This window comes from Cantharellus anzutake (assembly GCF_015039405.1).
Source record: "Cantharellus anzutake strain C23 chromosome Unknown EI90scaffold_24, whole genome shotgun sequence".
In the NCBI taxonomy this organism is placed as follows: Eukaryota; Fungi; Basidiomycota; class Agaricomycetes; order Cantharellales; family Hydnaceae; genus Cantharellus; species Cantharellus anzutake.
In genome coordinates, this window is record NW_024066974.1 from 367,817 (window position 1) to 385,631 (window position 17,815).

General features: G+C 51.9%; 3 protein-coding genes across 3 annotated transcripts; 1 reads left to right on the plus strand and 2 right to left on the minus strand.

The window, feature by feature from the left end:
• Nucleotides 1-1,252: 1,252 nt before the first annotated feature.
• On the minus strand, nucleotides 1,253-1,735 carry EI90DRAFT_2858700 (uncharacterized protein; the record flags this gene model as incomplete). The annotated part of the gene is made up of 1 exon (XM_039053783.1): nucleotides 1,253-1,735. A coding segment is annotated over one exon (483 nt), but the record flags the coding sequence as incomplete, so codon positions are not given.
• An 8,230-nt stretch (nucleotides 1,736-9,965) lies between these two features.
• EI90DRAFT_3199739 (uncharacterized protein) lies at nucleotides 9,966-12,349 on the minus strand. Its single transcript, XM_039066417.1, has 3 exons — nucleotides 11,849-12,349; nucleotides 11,096-11,799; nucleotides 9,966-11,032 (listed from the first exon to the last, which is right to left on the minus strand). Exons 1-3 carry the CDS (start codon nucleotides 11,852-11,854, stop codon nucleotides 10,213-10,215), a joined length of 1,530 nt encoding a protein of 509 aa, XP_038915872.1. The 5' UTR covers nucleotides 11,855-12,349; the 3' UTR covers nucleotides 9,966-10,212.
• A 2,521-nt stretch (nucleotides 12,350-14,870) lies between these two features.
• EI90DRAFT_3289562 (uncharacterized protein) lies at nucleotides 14,871-16,112 on the plus strand (the record flags this gene model as incomplete). Its single annotated transcript, XM_039067177.1, has 2 exons — nucleotides 14,871-15,231; nucleotides 15,283-16,112. 2 exons carry the CDS (start codon nucleotides 14,871-14,873, stop codon nucleotides 16,110-16,112), a joined length of 1,191 nt encoding a protein of 396 aa, XP_038915873.1.
• Nucleotides 16,113-17,815: the final 1,703 nt, after the last annotated feature.

A 17,815-nucleotide genomic window follows, 5' to 3' on the forward strand; every position in this document is an offset into this window, starting at 1 on the left:
TTGACCTACTAGTTAAGATAGGGTGCCAGAATCGCACACGTGGATCCTGTCCGACACCGACACCAGTTGAATTATTCACACCCTTTCCTTTGGCATCAATTAACGATTCTTTTCTCCACACTCAGATGACATAGGCAGAATTTTTCGCTTGGCTCCCACGCGCTCCAACTTGTGTATTGGGCACAGTCCGCCAGATACGTCTGTACTATCGTGTCCACTCCATATCAGATGCTGGGTGGGACACCAACAAGTCGGACCCACCAGTTGTCTCGCCATCTGGGAGTGTTCTCTTCTAGGTTTCTATCGCTCAGTCATTCAGTTTATGGTGGTGGACTGGTCTTCACGATACTCGAAAGATTTCTCTGCGCAATTGTCCGTGTTCTGTGTTAACCTTGTTCCTAACGGCAGTTCGCCTGTCCTTTCTAACTTAATGGAGCCTCTGAAATACTTGGGTGTGATGGACGTAGCCAAGGGGGGGTCATTCGGGAAATGCCAAACCCCATGTTAGTATGATAGTCTCTGGTCGGAGGGACTAAACCTATTTTGTGCATGTCAAAATTTTCGATTCAAATGTATTTGCAAATGTATATTATCATTGAAAATAAATTGAAAACCTCCACTATGCCAATAGTTAGCCTTGTTTCCTTGCTCGTTTGCTGTTGCGGGATTCTTGATGGGCACCGCATGTCCAGTTCAGGGGGATGTAGGACCCTAGACCCTGACATGACCTATGGAACTAATTTGTCTGTCAGAAAACAACAACAGTATTAAGGTACGTAAAAGGCATATACCCAAACCGTCTCACAGCCCGTCCCATTACACCTAACAACATTAGTACCATCGTTAATTTTGCTTGCGGTAACTTTCATGGTACAACACATATGAATGCCAGTAGGACGTTTGGGAGCGTGGCGCATTGGACGGCCACTGGAATAGGTGGTTGGCAAAGCTGAGGCCGGGGAGGGTGGATGGGGGCTAGGAGAGGTGGGAATATGTTCGGGGGTGCTGGTATCGAGGTCATCGTCGATATCTTGTTCCAGTGGTCCAGTGGATGAGTCCGCATTGACTTCGGGTGGTGTTTCCAGGTCTGTGTCCCTGGATGTAGATTAATAATTAATATTACATCTGAAGTGATAAATAAGTAAAGAAGGATTGGGACATACCGAAGGCAGAGACGGGAACTATGTGCTTCAGAAATGTTGAGTTTCGCCGCTAAGTGTTTCCGTCGTCTAGTTTCCCCTCAATTCGCAGTATGGCGATTGTTCCAGACCATCTTGAGACCTTCCAGCTCGAAATCTGAGATGTCAAATTCGCTAGGTGGAACAGAAGGGGAGTGGTTTTTCGCATAATGAAAAGCAATGTTGTACTTCCATACCGTGTTGGATCCTTTGGGGCACCGTGGACACTTTATGGGAACATTAGCACACGGGTTTGTAGGTGAAGGTTGGGAAGCAGTGGCGTAAGAAAACTTAACCAGCCTCTGACACATTGAATTAGTATAATCAAGCGTAAAAGACGCTTTATATTTCTTCAGGCCAATCCGACATGAAGGTGCTGGTGATAGACAGAGCCCGCATGGCTCATCCTCTCGGCTAATAGTTGGGTCATGTAATATGTGAGCTGCGATGTGTGCGAGTAATTTTGGGGCTGTTTCAAAGATCGCATGACAACGTTCACAAGAAATATTCGTTGTTACCATGTCTCTGTCATCCCCCTCAAGTTCACATGCAAAACACACTCTGCCTGATGAGAGAATTGCCCAATGAGTTTCGTGTGACAGTTGTAACCTGCAGCCAACTAGCTCACCGTTAACCTGGTAAGGGAACTTATCCGACTGTTTGATCTCAACTATCTTACGTCGATCATCCAGCGAGAGTGCCCCAAACATCACTGCTGCTAACTCTCGCAGCTCATCACTTCGAAACCCATATCCTACAGCCTTCCTCAAGCCACCTTCTCTTCTGATTCCTGCTCCGATCACGGCGCTCTCTTCTTCGACAGTAACAACATCAGGATTGATTTGCTGGATGAACTTGCCGGGAACCATGATGCTTGCATCTCGTCCATGCTGCCAGACCCAATCACCATCCTTCCCATTTGACAGAATTATGTTTTGCGACTTCAAGCAGAGGATTTGAAGACCGATGGTGACTGTTTCTTCGTTGAGTAAGTCTTTTGATACTGCACTTTGGGAACTCTTATCAACTTTGATGGAACTAACTTGGGCAACACCCAGAAATGGGATTCCCTCGCATCTCAGAAGCGTGGCTACTGGATCTTGGATCAAGATGCATTCGGTCTCCGTGATAGAACCATCACCAATGTGATGATGTGGCGTGGCGGGGATTTGGGCAAAGCGGGAAATATTGGCGACACGTCTCAATCGGTCAGTCGAGTTTGATGTTCTTGTGAACCTTGTGAATTCACGCAGAACCTTTGCCTTGTGTACATGCTTCCCATTCCCCACATCAATTGTACTTTCGAGCCCATTTTTCCGCGCATCCTTGTTGTCAACGAGTTCCTCAAGTTCCAGCGAGTCGGGTACAATGGGAATGGTGGAATCTGGGTTGGGTTGCTGGGGAGTTTCATCGTACGTTTCTTCATTTTCACCATCTTCACATACTTCCATCCCAAAGGGGTTTAGCAGATCAGCACCCGGGGTCGACTCAAGCTTGCCAAACTTTTCTGCAGGACTGAATGCCGTGAGTTCTGGATCATTTTCTACCTCATGCCAGCCGGATCTCCATGCAGACATCAGTTGTACGCCAGAGACTCGCACGTCTCCCTTCCACGATGCCGGATTGAGGTGATCGATTTTTTGCTCTATCCCTGTTGTGGTGCTTAAACCCTGGAGCCTTAGCCGACGAGGGCCCCGGTCCCATTCTGGGTGTTGGGAGAGGATTGAGTGGCATTCGACGGCCCCTGAAGTTCGGCCCAATAAAGTGTAAGTGCTAACGTTAACATCGCTCCCATTTTGAGATCTGATAAGGCCAAAAATCCATTCCAGCCTATCCGTGCCCAGCAGGATCAAGAAGAACTCGCCATTGGGATTGTCACGCTTCATCTTTGCCACGCAAAAGAACGCGTTCTTGACCATGATTTGGATATCACGGTAAAGGGGTGATGGGAGGTAAGCCGAGTGTGCATTATGATTGGTAAAGAATATGTATGCCAGGTGTGCCACAGCACTAAGAGACTTAAGTTGATCATGAAGGCTCATGTCAACATTTATGTAGGGTAAGATTAGATATTTGACAAGCTTTGAGTGTTGATTGAGGGCGACACGAGTTTCGTAGTATATGGGATTGTCCATGGTGAGTGGTGGTGGTAACTTCCAGATAATGTCAGGGCACACCCGCCTGACCCGGGCCCACCCGGCCACACCACACCCGCTCCCCGCTGTCTATCCCCCTCCCCCCTCCTTCCTCTCTCTCCTCCCCCCTCTTTTCCCTTTTCTTTCCCCTTTCTTTATTTCATTCTTCTCATCTTCCTCTTCCTGTTTATTTCTTTCTATCTACACGGACCACCTTCCCTTGTATCGATGTACTATTGACCCGTCCGGCCCACACACCCCGGACAGCTTCCCGCTGTGCCCAGCACGCGCGCATGCAGCGGACGCTCTTGGGATCCCCCACGGGGACACCCGGATGCCTGCGGCTGCCTCCGAGGATGACGTGGCACCTGTCATGTGACTCAAGCCGCATGTACATAAATGTACCTGAAGTGGGAACCGAAGAAGTAACCTTCTTCTCACATTCTCCACTTCAGTCTGAGTGGCCAGGGACCGCTGTCCCGGATCGGGCCCGCCAGTACGCACGCCCGCTCCACACCCCGCGACAGCCTCAGTGTCGGGCATTACCCCCGGGCCCTCTCGACCCCGGACGCGTCCCTGACAGCAGAAGAAGGTTTTAACCTTATTTCCCCCACCTCACCCATCTCCCCAGCCATGGTGTCAGAAGAACAGTATGACGACCTGCTGGCCCGCTTCCAGGAGCTCCAAGCCATTGTGGAGAGCCAAACCCGCAACCACCCCCCACCCGCACCTGCACCCGCACCCACCCCTGCACCCGCGCCCGTACCCACACTCGCGCCCAGACCCAAACCACCGAAGGTCGCTGCCCCCACTCCCTTCTCAGGAGCCAGTGAAGACCTCGATCGCTTCAAAGCCAAGTGCGGGATCTACTTCCATGTCCGCGCAGCCGAGTTCCCTACCGAACTATCCCAGATCCTCTTCGTCCTCTCCTACATGAAGGGAGGACCTGCAGGGGCGTGGGCGACACAACGGACGATCACCCTGTTGACAGCCACCTCCCCCACCATAACCATGGACGAGTTCAACACGGAACTCGATGCCATGTTTCAAGACCCGAACCGGGAGGCCACAGCTCGGCAGAAGTTGGCAGTCATCCGCCAAGGGACTGACTCCGTGGATAAGGTCATCCAGGAGTTCGAGATATTGGGACCCGCCTCGAGGCTAGGCGATGTCGGGCTGGTCGACCGGTTTGAGCAAGCGATTAACTCGCGGCTTAGGGAGAGTATATACCGCCTCCGCCCCATGCCCACCACTTGGACTGAGTGGAAGCGCGAAGCCACGCTTCTGGACAACCAGTGGCGACGTTTCCAAGCCACCCAACCACGCGCACCCCCACCTAGACCCCCATTCCCGCCAGCCCGACCTCCGCTGACCGTGACCCCATCCCAGACCCGACCTGCGCAGAACCCCCCACGACCTGCTCCAGCACCTCCGCCCCCACCCCAGCAGCCCGTCCTACACCAGGGACGGGCCCCCAGCCGATGGATCTCGACAGGTCGAGGACTGACCAGAGACGGTGCTACAACTGTAACACCCCGGGTCATCTCGCGCGAGAATGCCCACACCCCAGGGTCAGCCGAGTACGACGTCTCCACCCGGAAGACCTGAGGACGTTGATGGAAGGGCTGAAGAGGCAGTTGACCGAAGGGACAGAGACAGTGGAGGGGGAACCAGAGGAAGAACCTCAGAGGGATTTTCAGGCAGGCGACCGGTAAGGGATGCGTCCCGGCCGCCCGTAGAAGATAGCTCGTGTAAATACCGCAGCGCGCGTAAGCCAACGCCAATGCCAAAGTTTCACCGAGTCATCGCGAAGAAAAAGAGGAGAAACGCATCCTCCACCCGTGAGAACGAGAAGACCCCAAGGGCAGCAACGCCCGAGGTAGCAGTCTCCCCCCCCGCCATTTACGTCCTTTCCAAGCAGTCCCCCAGATCTCTTAACCTCACAGTGAAACTGACCGCCCTAACCTCCCTCGTGTCGGTATCTGTGTCAGCCCTCCTGGACTCAGGAGCCACCGGGAACTTCGTAAGCCCCGAGTTCGTCCGAAAGCACAACCTAGAGACAACCCCCCTTCCCCAACCCATTCCCGTCCGTAATGTCGATGGAACCCCGAACGAAAATGGAGCTATAACAGAAGAGCTAGAAGCCCTCCTGACCTTCGGGCGACACACAGAGCGGGCACGCTTCGTGGTTGCAAATCTCGGGCGCCAGTCCCTCATCATAGGACACTCGTGGTTGCTGCACCACAACCCAGAAGTGGACTGGGTACGACAGAGAGTCGTCATGTCCCGCTGCCCGTCCTCCTGCAGACAACCGCGAATACAAAATGATCAGGACCCGGTACTGGAGCCTGGGGATGGGATCTACGCTGCCATCATCCCCCCAAGCTGGGGCCATGACCTGAGAGCCACCACGACCCCCTCGCAGTGGATGGCCCAAGAGGCCCGCGACCCGGAGGCTGAGCCCGTGTCGTTTGAGACGCTAGTACCAGAGCACTACCAGGACTTCCGGGATGTGTTCTCCAAAGAAGCCTTTGACCAATTGCCCCCCCGGAAGCCCTGGGACCACGCTATAGACCTGGTACTGGACGCCAAACTGCCCAGGGGGAAGACCTTCCCACTCTCGCGTCCGGAACAGAAAGAACTAGACGAGTTCCTACGCGAGAACCTACAGAACGGGCGCATACGGCCGTCCAAATCCCCCATGGGAGCACCAGTCTTCTTCGTCAAGAAGAAGGACGGGTCCCTACGCCTGGTCCAGGACTACAGGAAGCTGAATGAGATTACGGTGAAGAACTCATACCCGCTCCCCCTCATCTCAGACGTCCTCGCCCGCCTCCGCAACGCCAAATACTTCTCAGCCTTGGACCTACGCTGGGGGTTTAACAACGTCCGGATCAAGGACGGAGACGAGTGGAAGGCGGCATTCGCGACCAACCGGGGGCTGTTCGAGCCCATGGTGATGTTTTTCGGCCTGTGTAACTCCCCGGCAACCTTCCAGACCATGATGAACGACATCCTGAGGGATTTCATCGACCGGGAGGTTGTCATCTGTTACATGGACGACATCCTGATCTTCACGGCCACCCTGGAGGAACACCGAAGGGTCGTCCGAGAAGTCCTAGAGACGCTGAGAAGAAGGAGGCTCTTCCTCAAGCCAGAGAAGTGTAAGTTTGAGCGAACCCGGATCGAGTACCTGGGCCTCGTTATCTCGGAGGGTAACGTCGCGATGGACCCGGTGAAGATCCAGGGTGTCCTCGACTGGCCCCCCCCCAACCAAGGTGAAAGAAGTACAATCCTTCCTAGGATTCGTAAACTTCTATCGCCGGTTCATCAGAGACTTCTCTGAGAAGGCCCGCCCCCTTCACAGGCTGACCCGGAAGACCCAAACCTGGAACTGGGGCCCGGATGAAGACGATGCCTTCCGTGCCCTCAAGGAAGCCGTCACCACAGCCCCTGTCCTCTCTTTCCCTACCGACCACGGCCGCTTCAGGCTCGAGTGCGACGCATCCAACTTTGCAACCGGTGCGGTCCTCTCCCAGCTCCAACCGGATGGAGAGTTCCACCCGGTAGCGTTCATGTCCAAAAGTTTCACGGATGTAGAGCGCAACTACGAAGTGTACGATAAAGAGATGCTTGCAATCGTCCGAGCCCTCGAGGAATGGCGACACTTCGTGGAAGGTGCTGAGGAGAAAGTCGAGATCTACACCGACCACCGTAACCTGGGCTACTTCCGGACGGCCCAGAGGTTAAATCGACGCCAGGCCAGATGGTCCCTTTTCCTCTCCCGCTTCCATTTCACCCTCGTCCACCGCCCAGGGAAGCTCATGGGGAAACCAGACACACTCTCCCGCCGCGCTGACCACCCGAAGGGAAGGGACGACAATGAGGGGCTGACCCTCCTCCAACCGGCCTGGTTCGAGGCCCGTGTGACGGAAGCAGTCTCAGTGGAGGGTGAGGAGGCGGATATCCTAGAGAGGGTACGAGGAGCGAGAGATCATGACGAACAAGTGGTAAAGGCCATGAGGGAACTGGGAGAAGGAACGTTGAGGTCGGACGAGTGGGAGAGACAGGGAGAGTTGGTCCTCTACCGGGGCAGGGTGTACGTTCCAAAAGACCCACAACTCCGCCATGATCTGGTACGGCTACACCACGACACGCAGGCGACGGGACATCCAGGGCGATGGAAAACCCTAGAGCTCGTCTCCCGCGACTACTGGTGGCCTCGGATGGCAGAATATGTCGGGCGATACGTACGTGGATGCGACACCTGTAACCGCATCAAACCCTTCCCCGCACGGAAGGTTGGGAAGCTCACCCCAAATAAAGTTCCCACCCACCGTTGGCAGGTGATCTCGGTAGACATGGTGGGAGGGCTCCCAGAGTCGAAAGGTTATAACGCCATCCTAGTTGTAGTGGACTGTCTGTCCAAACGCATCCACGCGATCCCCACCGTGACATCCGTGGACTCGGCTGGTATCGCCCGGCTCTTCCTAGAGCACGTCTGGAAGCACCACGGGCTCCCGGAAGAGATTCTTAGCGACAGAGGGAGCGCCTTCGTCTCGCGCTTCTCAAAAGAACTTGCAGATCTCCTGGGGGTCAAGCTAACCCCCTCAACGCCCTACCACCCCCAGACTGACGGACAGACAGAGCGGGTTAACCAGGAAATCGAGGCCTACCTTCGGGTGTTCGTCAACCACCGCCAGGACGACTGGGCGGACTGGCTCCCACTGGCAGAATTTGCCTACAACAACTGCGTCCACTCGTCCACCCGTCGAACCCCCTTCGAGCTTGACACCGGGCAGCATCCCAGGATGGGGACGGAGCCCACACGTACGTCCGAGGTAGAAGCCGCCGACGCCTTCTCGTCCAGGATGATGAAGATGCAGGAAGAGGCGAAGGCGGCCCTGGAACATGCAGCGGACGAGATGGCCCGCTACTACGACCGAGGTCGAGAGACAGCCCCCAAGTACCAGGAGGGTGACCGAGTCTGGCTCAGCGCCCAAAACTATACGACTGACCGCCCGACCAAGAAGCTAGACCATAAGTGGTTAGGCCCCTTCAAAGTTGTCAAGGTCGTCTCCCCGGCTGCCATCAAGCTCCAACTCACCGCACGGCAAAAGGGAATTCACCCAGTCGTATCTGTGACGAACGTAAGACCCTACCGCCCGGACGAGATCGCAGAACGACCCCCTGACCCCCGCCCGGGCCCAGAACTCGTAGATGGAGAGGAGGAATATGAAGTGGAAAAAATACTGGACTCTAAGTGGTTACGCCGGAAGCTCTGGTATTTAGTAAAGTTTGCGGGTTGGCCGAACTCAGAGAATGAATGGCTCCCCCGAGACCAACTAATCCATGCCCCTGACCGGATCGAGGAGTTCCACCAAACACACCCCCACGCCCCAGGAAGGGAGAGAACGAACCCCCTGGCCGCTTCGAGGCGAAGCGGCTTAAGGAGGGGGTGATGTCAGGGCACACCCGCCTGACCCGGGCCCACCTGGCCACACCACACCCGCTCCCCACTGTCTATCCCCCTCCCCCCTCCTTCCTCTCTCTCCTCCCCCCTCTTTTCCCTTTTCTTTCCCCTTTCTTTATTTCATTCTTCTCATCTTCCTCTTCCTGTTTATTTCTTTCTATCTACACGGACCACCTTCCCTTGTATCGATGTACTATTGACCTGTCCGGCCCAAACACCCCGGACGGCTTCCCGCTGTGCCCAGCACGCGCGCATGCAGCGGACGCTCTCGGGATCCCCCACGGGGACACCCGGATGCCTGCGGCTGCCTCCGAGGATGACGTGGCACCTGTCATGTGACTCAAGCTGCATGTACATAAATGTACCTGAAGTGGGAACCGAAGAAGTAACCTTCTTCTCACATTCTCCACTTCAGTCTGAGTGGCCAGGGACCGCTGTCCCGGATCGGGCCCACCAGTACGCACGCCCGCTCCACACCCCGCGACAGCCTCAGTGTCGGGCATTACCCCCGGGCCCTCTCGACCCCGGACGCGTCCCTGACAGATAAGTAGCATTAGGTTAAACATTGTAGTGACGTCTTGTTTATCTGTGACATTCATCAGGTTGTTGATTTGGCTTGAGGGGTATTTGTTGCCTTCTAGGTGGGACCGCAGGACTGAGGGTGTAATCTGAACACCACCGACTGAAACACCGCTGGGCCTCAGGTGAGTGTGTCGAAGTCTTTTCATAACATGCTTGTAGTCTTTGTCAGATGTTAACTCGTCCTCTCCAACCAGTAGGTTTAGCAGCGGTAGTCCACCCAGGTAAGCATATAAGCGGGATGTTGGAGATAGTGGTGTGTGCTCCGTTAAGGCTACAAGTGCCTTTCCTCGCCTTGATTCACCATCTGAGGCAAGGCAATATACACTCCCCTTGGTCTCCTTACACATTTGGTTGCAGGCACTGCATGCTAGGCGGAGGAGATCAGCATGTTTGTCGGCTTTCTCATTTTTGCATGTTGCACTGATTAGAAATGGCCGTGCAATGTATTGGCGATGATTCCCGGTGAGAGCTCCAATTGCGGCAACTGTAGCCTATCGTCTATGATTTAGCTGGTGCTATGGTTCACACCCCTTTGTCCTAGACGTACCTCCATGCCGAAATGCACTTTTCTGTTTGCCAAGTCATCAAACAGTGTATGCGCATCATCGATGTTATTGATTGCATGTGCATTACACCCTGAATGCTCTCGACAAAGGCCGATCACACTGTTGGTGTGCGGGCACCAGTCCAACACCTCTTCCACCTTAATCTCATCTATCATACAAACAAGGCCGACAATTTGATTATTGGAAGGGGCATCAATTTGAAACGCCGTTGCGATGTTTGATCTCATTTCATCAAGGGTTGGGAAGGCAGGAGAAGCGCGGATTGAGGTTGTGCAGTGTCATCGGGTTGTTGCTATCCCTGGCATGCTGAGTGCTGCATGTGCAAACTCTGCAACGCGTGCACCCCCTAACCGGTAGAGCACAACACTCATAAGGTGTTCTTGTTCTGTGTGCCTCGGGCTGTAAGTTCCAAGTGCGGCTCTCCCAATAAGTTGAATGATTCCATTAATCCCATGCTTCTTTCGTAGCGCGGACCGCACAAGTTGATTCAAGCGGGGTACATTGCACTCGCCCACAGCCATGACGAATCTTTTGTAGTCCAGGTTTGAAGTCATGAGCAAATCCAGTTTCCGATTGGTGTTAAGACATTGAAGTTTGAGACTGTCAATTTGATGGTCTTTCTGCCTGAGAATTTCGATTAATCCAGACATCCCAAGGTACTTATATGGGGTGGTCTCGGGGACGCCTCTGTGGATCCGGTCCTGAATACGGCAAAGTCTTTGATTGTTTTGGAGGAGTTGGCATTCTCGGCATGGCTCATTAACCCGCAGTGTCAACTGTAGACAAGTGGGAGCATGCAAGGTAAGAATACCATTTTTAGTGTGGATGTCCCAAGCCATTGCTAACTCCGCTTGTTCTTTCCATGGCCACTCAAGAAATGGGCTTCTCCCTTCAGGAACGTCAATTCTGATTCCTTGGCATGGATGCTTGTTGTCAATTATTTGGGGAGGTGAGTCGCTGTCCTCATCAGAGTCCAGGAGAAATGGGAGGTGTTTGGTACCAGGTTGCGGTGAAGGCAACATGCGCTGAGTGAGTACAGTATTATCCTGTCTCCTTGGGGAGGGCCTTGTTGATGCAGGATGGGACTCTAGAGGGATTCTATTGGAATTATGTTAAGCAGCACTTTGGGGGGATTTGAATTTAACGGTGATGGTGACATACATTTTTTTTGCTTCCTCAATCAGGTTATTGATTCGGATCTCCAGAATTTCTTCAGAAGCAAATTTGTTGTTGGTGAAGTATTGGAGTGTAGCACAAAGCCCTGGCAACCCCATTGGGCCCCGTCTAATGGCTGATGCTAGGGTGCCATTCCGTTTCGCATATTCACCACAAATATTGTTGAGTTTTTTATCCAGCCACTCATATACATCCTCATCTGGCTCTTCCAGCTTTCGAGTGGCCACTATTTCTTTAGGGTCACCAGTGAGAGCTGCAATAGGGTCTGAGGGAGCAGCAAGTGGGACAGTATCGGGGAGGTTCGTCGCAATATGTCTCAGTTTTGATAAGCAACTGGCTGATTGCAGTCCTTTGTCTGGTTGACTAGGCATTTTCGGAGCTTCTTCAGTGTGTGGAAGATTTGGTTTTGATGGCAAGGGTGAATGGATGGGCTCAGGGGCTAGACTTTGGAGTAAAGCGGGGGGGACCACAGTTGGGCGGTGTACGGACTCCTTTTTTTTGAAAAATGAAGCCATTAACTCAGCTTGTGGTTGGGCTTTTACTTTATTCTCCCGCTTTTCTTGGGATTCACGGCATCTTGCCTTGCCAATATGACGCAGCAGATTTTTTTGACCACCAGTCCCCAGAAGTACGTCCATACCACACTCCGGACACACTTGAGAATGATTCTCTGCACTCCCCTCATGAGCCTAAAACAACATGCCATCATTGGGAACAATGTTTAATTGATCCACATACCTCCATCTTTCTAGTTGGCGGTGAATTCGACTTCTAGGTGGATGCCCAATATGGAATGCGGCAATGGCCGGGGTACGGCAATTGCCGATTGAATTACTTAGTATGTATGTCTCCGCTCAAACCCGCTAAAACCTGAAATGGTACATCGGGTATAGAATTTCCATGTTGATCACCCCTTGGATCTCCACCCCCCGGCCTTTACCGAACTACATCCTGGATGTCTTTCATCCCCCACCTGGGATAACCGTAGACACGCAGTATTGTTAACAAGTAACAGTAACCCTAGTATTGGGACAAAAATACACCAGATGCGCCCATCGCAGCATCGCCCCAAACCCACCGATCAAATGAGGATCCTCTACGAGACTTCTCGCCATACTAAGTATGCCTTCTTGTCCTTGACTACCTTAACTGACCACCTATCGACTCCGTCAGTATGAAAGGCCACTCCTAAGGTCAATCCAGATAGTCTTTCGGCAATAAAACCGCCGGAAGCACCGGCTGAGTAAATATTGGTTAGCTTGCTCGGTAGTGTGACCTCGTCATTGTAGTCTAGTAGCTTGAAGTTCAGGTGATGAATTGAGAGGCTGAGTTGAAACTGGGACTAGAATGCCGTTCAACGCCTCAATGAAGGCAGTGTCCAAGTGGACTTGCGAGTCGACCTAGGAGCACGCTCCTACATACAAACCCCAGGTAAACGCCAAGCACCCAGCGAAAGCTAGGGGGAATTCCAAGAAAATCTGAGTCAAGAAAGTGACCCTTAGCTCCCCATCACTGAAGGAAAGAAAGACGACCAATCCGAGACCGAAGACTTGTCCTTGGGGGCATTGGGGGTTGAAAGCTCCGAGGCCGCATGCAGTACTAAATCAACTATATTGATCCAATGATGAGTCATAGGTCCGTCCACTAATAGAGGCTGGTAACCTTCAGAGTCCTTGTTGATGCAATCGTCATGCACTGGGACTGTTCTCCGTCCGGTGCATCTTGATAGCCATTTTGGGGTTTCTTCGTATCTCTAGAGAACTAGCTTGCGCCTGGCTACCCCCCTCATTAGTATTGAATCTCCCCATACGCCAGTCCTCTATAGAGAAACTGCATGAGGTATCGCCTGTGGCGTGCAGTAGTTTGAGCCATCGCAGTATTCGCTGCCTGTCCAAGCGTTTCCGTCATGATCTCTATCTGTATTCCTGGAAACCCTCGGCATTATCCGCTCTCATATGTTTTCTTGGCTGAGACCTATGATCGGCTTTGTGGAGCTTGTGAGCGAGAACTTAAGTGCAACCGGGAAGTTTCAGATGAATAACGCACTGAGAGCGATTGACAACTTGACTAGCATGGAATCTTGTGGTACGTGAAGCTTGATGCGTAAGTGGTGTGTATTCCGGAGGGATGATCAATCCAAATAACACGGCCCCTGCATACTGCATAGCGCGCTGCGTGCAGGACAGTCTAGAATCCAGTCGATGCGCCAAAGGAAGTGGAACGAAGCCCACATTGACGATTCTGGCGTCTTGCATGTGTGAGGTATCCGGGTGAGTGGCAGTTTCTCCGCTGGCAATCATGGGTCGTTCTCGTTAACTCAGCTTGACTGACGCACGAGTGTACTTATTCATCAGCGCGAAACCGTGAGTAATCACCGATCCCATCCTGAGTCTCATAGCATAATTCTCAAGGGAAAAAGTGAGGTGGGAAACATTGCTGACTTCTGCTGTGCGTCAATTGCGTAGTGTGTACTCGTCAAGGTATGCAGCCCATGCTAATTTTATATCCTCTGGAAAAATGATCACAACCGAATCGGACCATTGCCGCACGTCGGATTATTTGGCCACGCATTCGCTATATCATCAGAGTCTGCTCGCTAACAATCGTTGACTCTCGATCGCCCATGTCTCTCGCCATTTGTGGAGCGGTGTGCTCTTGCTTTCGTTGACCTACTAGTTAAGATAGGGTGCCAGAATTGCACACGCGGATCCCATCCGTCACCAGTACTCGAGTTATTCAAACCCCTCGGTCCTTTCCTTTGGCACCAATTTACGATTTTTTTCTCCACACTCAGATGACATAGGCGGAATTTTTCGCTTGGCTCCCACGTACCCCAACGGTACAGTCCGCTGTACTACTGTGTTCATACCATACGTTGGGTGGGACACTAACAAGTCGGACCCACCGGTAGTCTCGCCTCTGGAGAAGTGTTCTCTCTTAGGTTTCTATCGCTCAGTGATTCAGTTTACGGGGGTAGACTGGTCTTCACGGTACTCGAACAGTCTCGGGGCAACTCCACATGTCCCATGTTAACCTTGTTCCTAACCGCGGTTTGCCTGTCCTTTCTGACGAGTCTATGAAGTCTGCTGCGATACTTGGGTGCGATGGACTTAGTGCTCGTGAACTGACCCCACCCCGGGACTGTATTGCCGGCTTCTTGCCTCATAGCCAATACAGTAGGAGAACAATAGTTATGCAAGGGATTCTTGAGCGTAGCGCCACATCAACTGAACGAATCGCACCCCTGTGGCTTTTGAGTCCTCTCCGACAGTTCTTTGGAAACTCAAGTACTTCGCCTGAAGGCCAGTGCATGGTAAGCACGCAGCCGAATGGAAATACGACATCTCATTTCCGAGATTACGCGCACGCGCGATGCGATTTCTCGTTACCTTTTGTTTGTTTGTTTTGATTTGCTCTGTTCAGAAGGACCGGACTGGCTCGGCAGTGAGATGTTCCCCGGGACTTCTATGAGATTTCTTCCTTTTGAACTCGCTGATTGCATGTATTCTATCAGTTGATTATCTCAATCAAGTTGGTTTAGATTGGAATTCCTGCTGGCCAGACACCCCGATCCCACGATAAGGCTGCTGCACCCCTTACAGTATGCAGGAGTGAGCTGAATATGATTCCTTACGAACATTTATCCAGACACTAGAAGCCATGTGTTCGATGAAGCATTACACTGCCTCGTCCCGCTGCGGTATAAAGCTCGCAATCTGTGTGTCCAAATCTTCATTGTACCTGAATCATCTACGTTACAATGGCAGCCACTCTCATCAGCCATATCCTCACCCAAAGCATCTATGCTGCACCCATCCCTCAACATCCCCCACCCAACAGTACGGTTTTCTCCATAAATTACTCGGATGCGTGTAACGATCTGCGCAACTGTCGGACTATGTGGAGCATGGTGTACAGCTGCCTCCTTACGATATTTGCTTGTGTCTGGACAGCAATCCATCCAGATGTGCCTGAGCAATATTCAGCTTGGTCGTTTGGGATGGGTTCTCGTAACATTCAAATGGTTTTCGCGTTGCTTTCACCGGAGCTGTCTGTTGCGGCTGCATGGGCTGGGTTCTCCAAGGCTTGGAGGATATCAAAAAAGTGTGCTGAAATTCAAGGTTTGGGCTGATATGGCACAATTCAGTTTAAGCCTGACATCAAGTTTTCAGAAGGATGGACACTCACCCATTCATATTTTGTTATTATGGGTGGCTTCTTCGACTCTTCCAAACAAGAAGTAGTGAGGCCAGATAAAAATGAAGACCCTTCTACTCTGTTTGCGAAATACCCCGGCATAATCGACAAGTCGGGAGATCATCGAAAGGCCGCAGTAACTAGGGAACGAATCCTCGACAGAAGTAAAGGCGACTCTTTTGCAAAGTCCGTTGTCGTCCTCCAGTTACTGTGGTTCACCATTCAGTATGTTGGACGGTGGGCAAGTCATCTACCCAAGTCACAACTGGAAGCGATGACGCTTGCTTATGCGGCACTTAGCATCTTTATTTATGCTTTGTGGTGGTATAAACCGCTGGATGTCCATTTCCCAATCCATGTGACGGAAGAGACTCGCCCCAATCCCCCAAATTCCGATGCCGTCACTGATCAAATACTGCCTAAAATGGAGAACGCGTCAAACCCGATTTCCCCTCCAGTGAAGATCATGGAGACAACTTCCTTATGGATATTCCTTGTCACTGGTATCCTTTTTGGTGGGGTTCATTGTCTCGCCTGGTTATTTCCATTTCCAACACGTGCGGAGAAACTTTTGTGGCGCATTTCTGCGATAATTATTACTGTGAGCCCCGGCCCAGTCGCATGGGCCATTGAAAGACAGGGAAACATCGAAACTATGGTTGCATTGTCTGGGGCTCTCTCCATGCTTATTTATCCTGTTGCTCGGATTATCCTGTTCACTCTCACATTTACGTCTTTGCGATCTCCGCCCCCCGCCCTTTACCGAACTACATCCTGGACGTCTTTCATTCCCCACTTAGGATAACATAATCACATAGTATTGTTGCTCTGCATAACGAGAAATAGTAAGACTCTAGTGTTGGGACATAAATACACCAGATGCATTCATCACCACAAACGCACCGATCAAATGAGGAACCTCGACGGGGCTTCTTGCCATACTATGTTTGTTTGCCTTGCCTATCCCCTTTCCAACTAACCACCTATGGACTCCCAACGTCCTTCACCATCGGCACGAAAGGCCACTCCTTCTGACGTCAACCCAGATAGTCTGGAGGCAATAAAACTGTGGGATGTGTCGGATCTAGTGTGCAACGGCAGAGCGAATATTGGTCGGCCAGCTTGGTAGTGTGAGCTCATCATCGTTATTATCCAGTAGCTCAAAGTTCGGATGATAGATTGAGAAACTGAGTTGAAACAAAGACTGGAATACCCTTCAAAGCCTCAATAAAGGCGGTGTGAAAGTGAACTTGCAAAAACGGGGTTCATTGTTCGAGACGAAACCACGATCAGAAAGGCTGAACGTCGTGATAAGCCATCATCCCTGGGAGACAAGGAAGAGTTAGTCGTTGCAAGGCCCCCGTTCCATGTCCCGAGCATCAAGTCCGAAATCCGGAATATGGACACAGCAGCGTGCGCGATGTGAACCGGTGTGGATAATTTCTGGCCTGTCGAGCTACTGTGAATCTTTGGTTACACTGGAATCAGCTTCGATATCACTTACCATACGTTGACAAAAAGGAATACTATGTACTTCTCCACGCTGTTGAACGGGTGAACTAGTCTTGGGCCTTATGCCTTGCAGGCTCCACTCCGTTGGTGGCCCCGTCTACCCTGGATGGTCGGGACAAGAGAAGGGATCAAATGCGATACGTCCACTGAATGGGCATTGGGGGAGTCCCCTCCGTAACGCTTGCATCGGAGTACGTATGCCAACAGTCTGCGTGGGAGAAATTATGTCAGTTTGCATGTAAAAAGCAGGACGATAATTATAGATTGGATGGAGTGCTGTGAAAAGAAATATAGGAGGATGGCGGGAACGCGGCATGAAATGTGGCATTCTCTGTGTACTGAGCAAGCAATGGGGATGGATTTTGGCGTACATATGCAGCGATTTTTGCTCTGACAACGTTTCCCTTACAAAATGAACCAAGAGATTACCGAGACCACACCAACAACGCGGAGGCGGTCATCTGTTGTAGCAGATAGAGTGGTTCAAAGCTGAAAATCCGAGTCGAGCAAAGTAAGATTTGTTGAAACTCACCCACTCAAAGCACCCGTCACCAAAAGGCCACCACTGACACTTGGCACTTTGCTGTCGCCCCTCGGCTGTCCGGCGTCGTTACCGTTGTTCCTTGCCCTTGCGCCACCTGAAGTCGTTGCCATTGTTCCTTCCTCCTACCTTTACTCCCTTCTCAGGCTGCTTGTCGGTCAGCGCCTTCGAGGCGTTGTGTTTTCTTCCCTATAAATAATGGGTGTTGGATACCGCGGTGCGTAACGATTAGAGCACATACTGCAGTACTAATCACATTTCAAACCATCCGTCGCTGCAGGAAAGAAAGCTGGCAGGCCTGAGACGGGAGACTTGCTGGAGAAGAACACTGAGGTCTATCTAATATTACGAAGTCATGGAGGCTGGAGTCCTGCCTAACACTGAGGTTCGAAAGCATCAAGACTGAGCTATTGAATTGAGCCTTCTCCACACTGAACAGCCACGAGCGGGTGTTG

Excerpts from the sequence above, each read along its gene's own strand:
- EI90DRAFT_3199739 (XM_039066417.1), bottom strand. Across the intron at positions 11,033-11,095 it reads ATTGAGGAAGCAAAAAAAAT|AATCCCTCTAGAGTCCCATC; the intron begins GTATGTCACCAT and ends TAATTCCAATAG.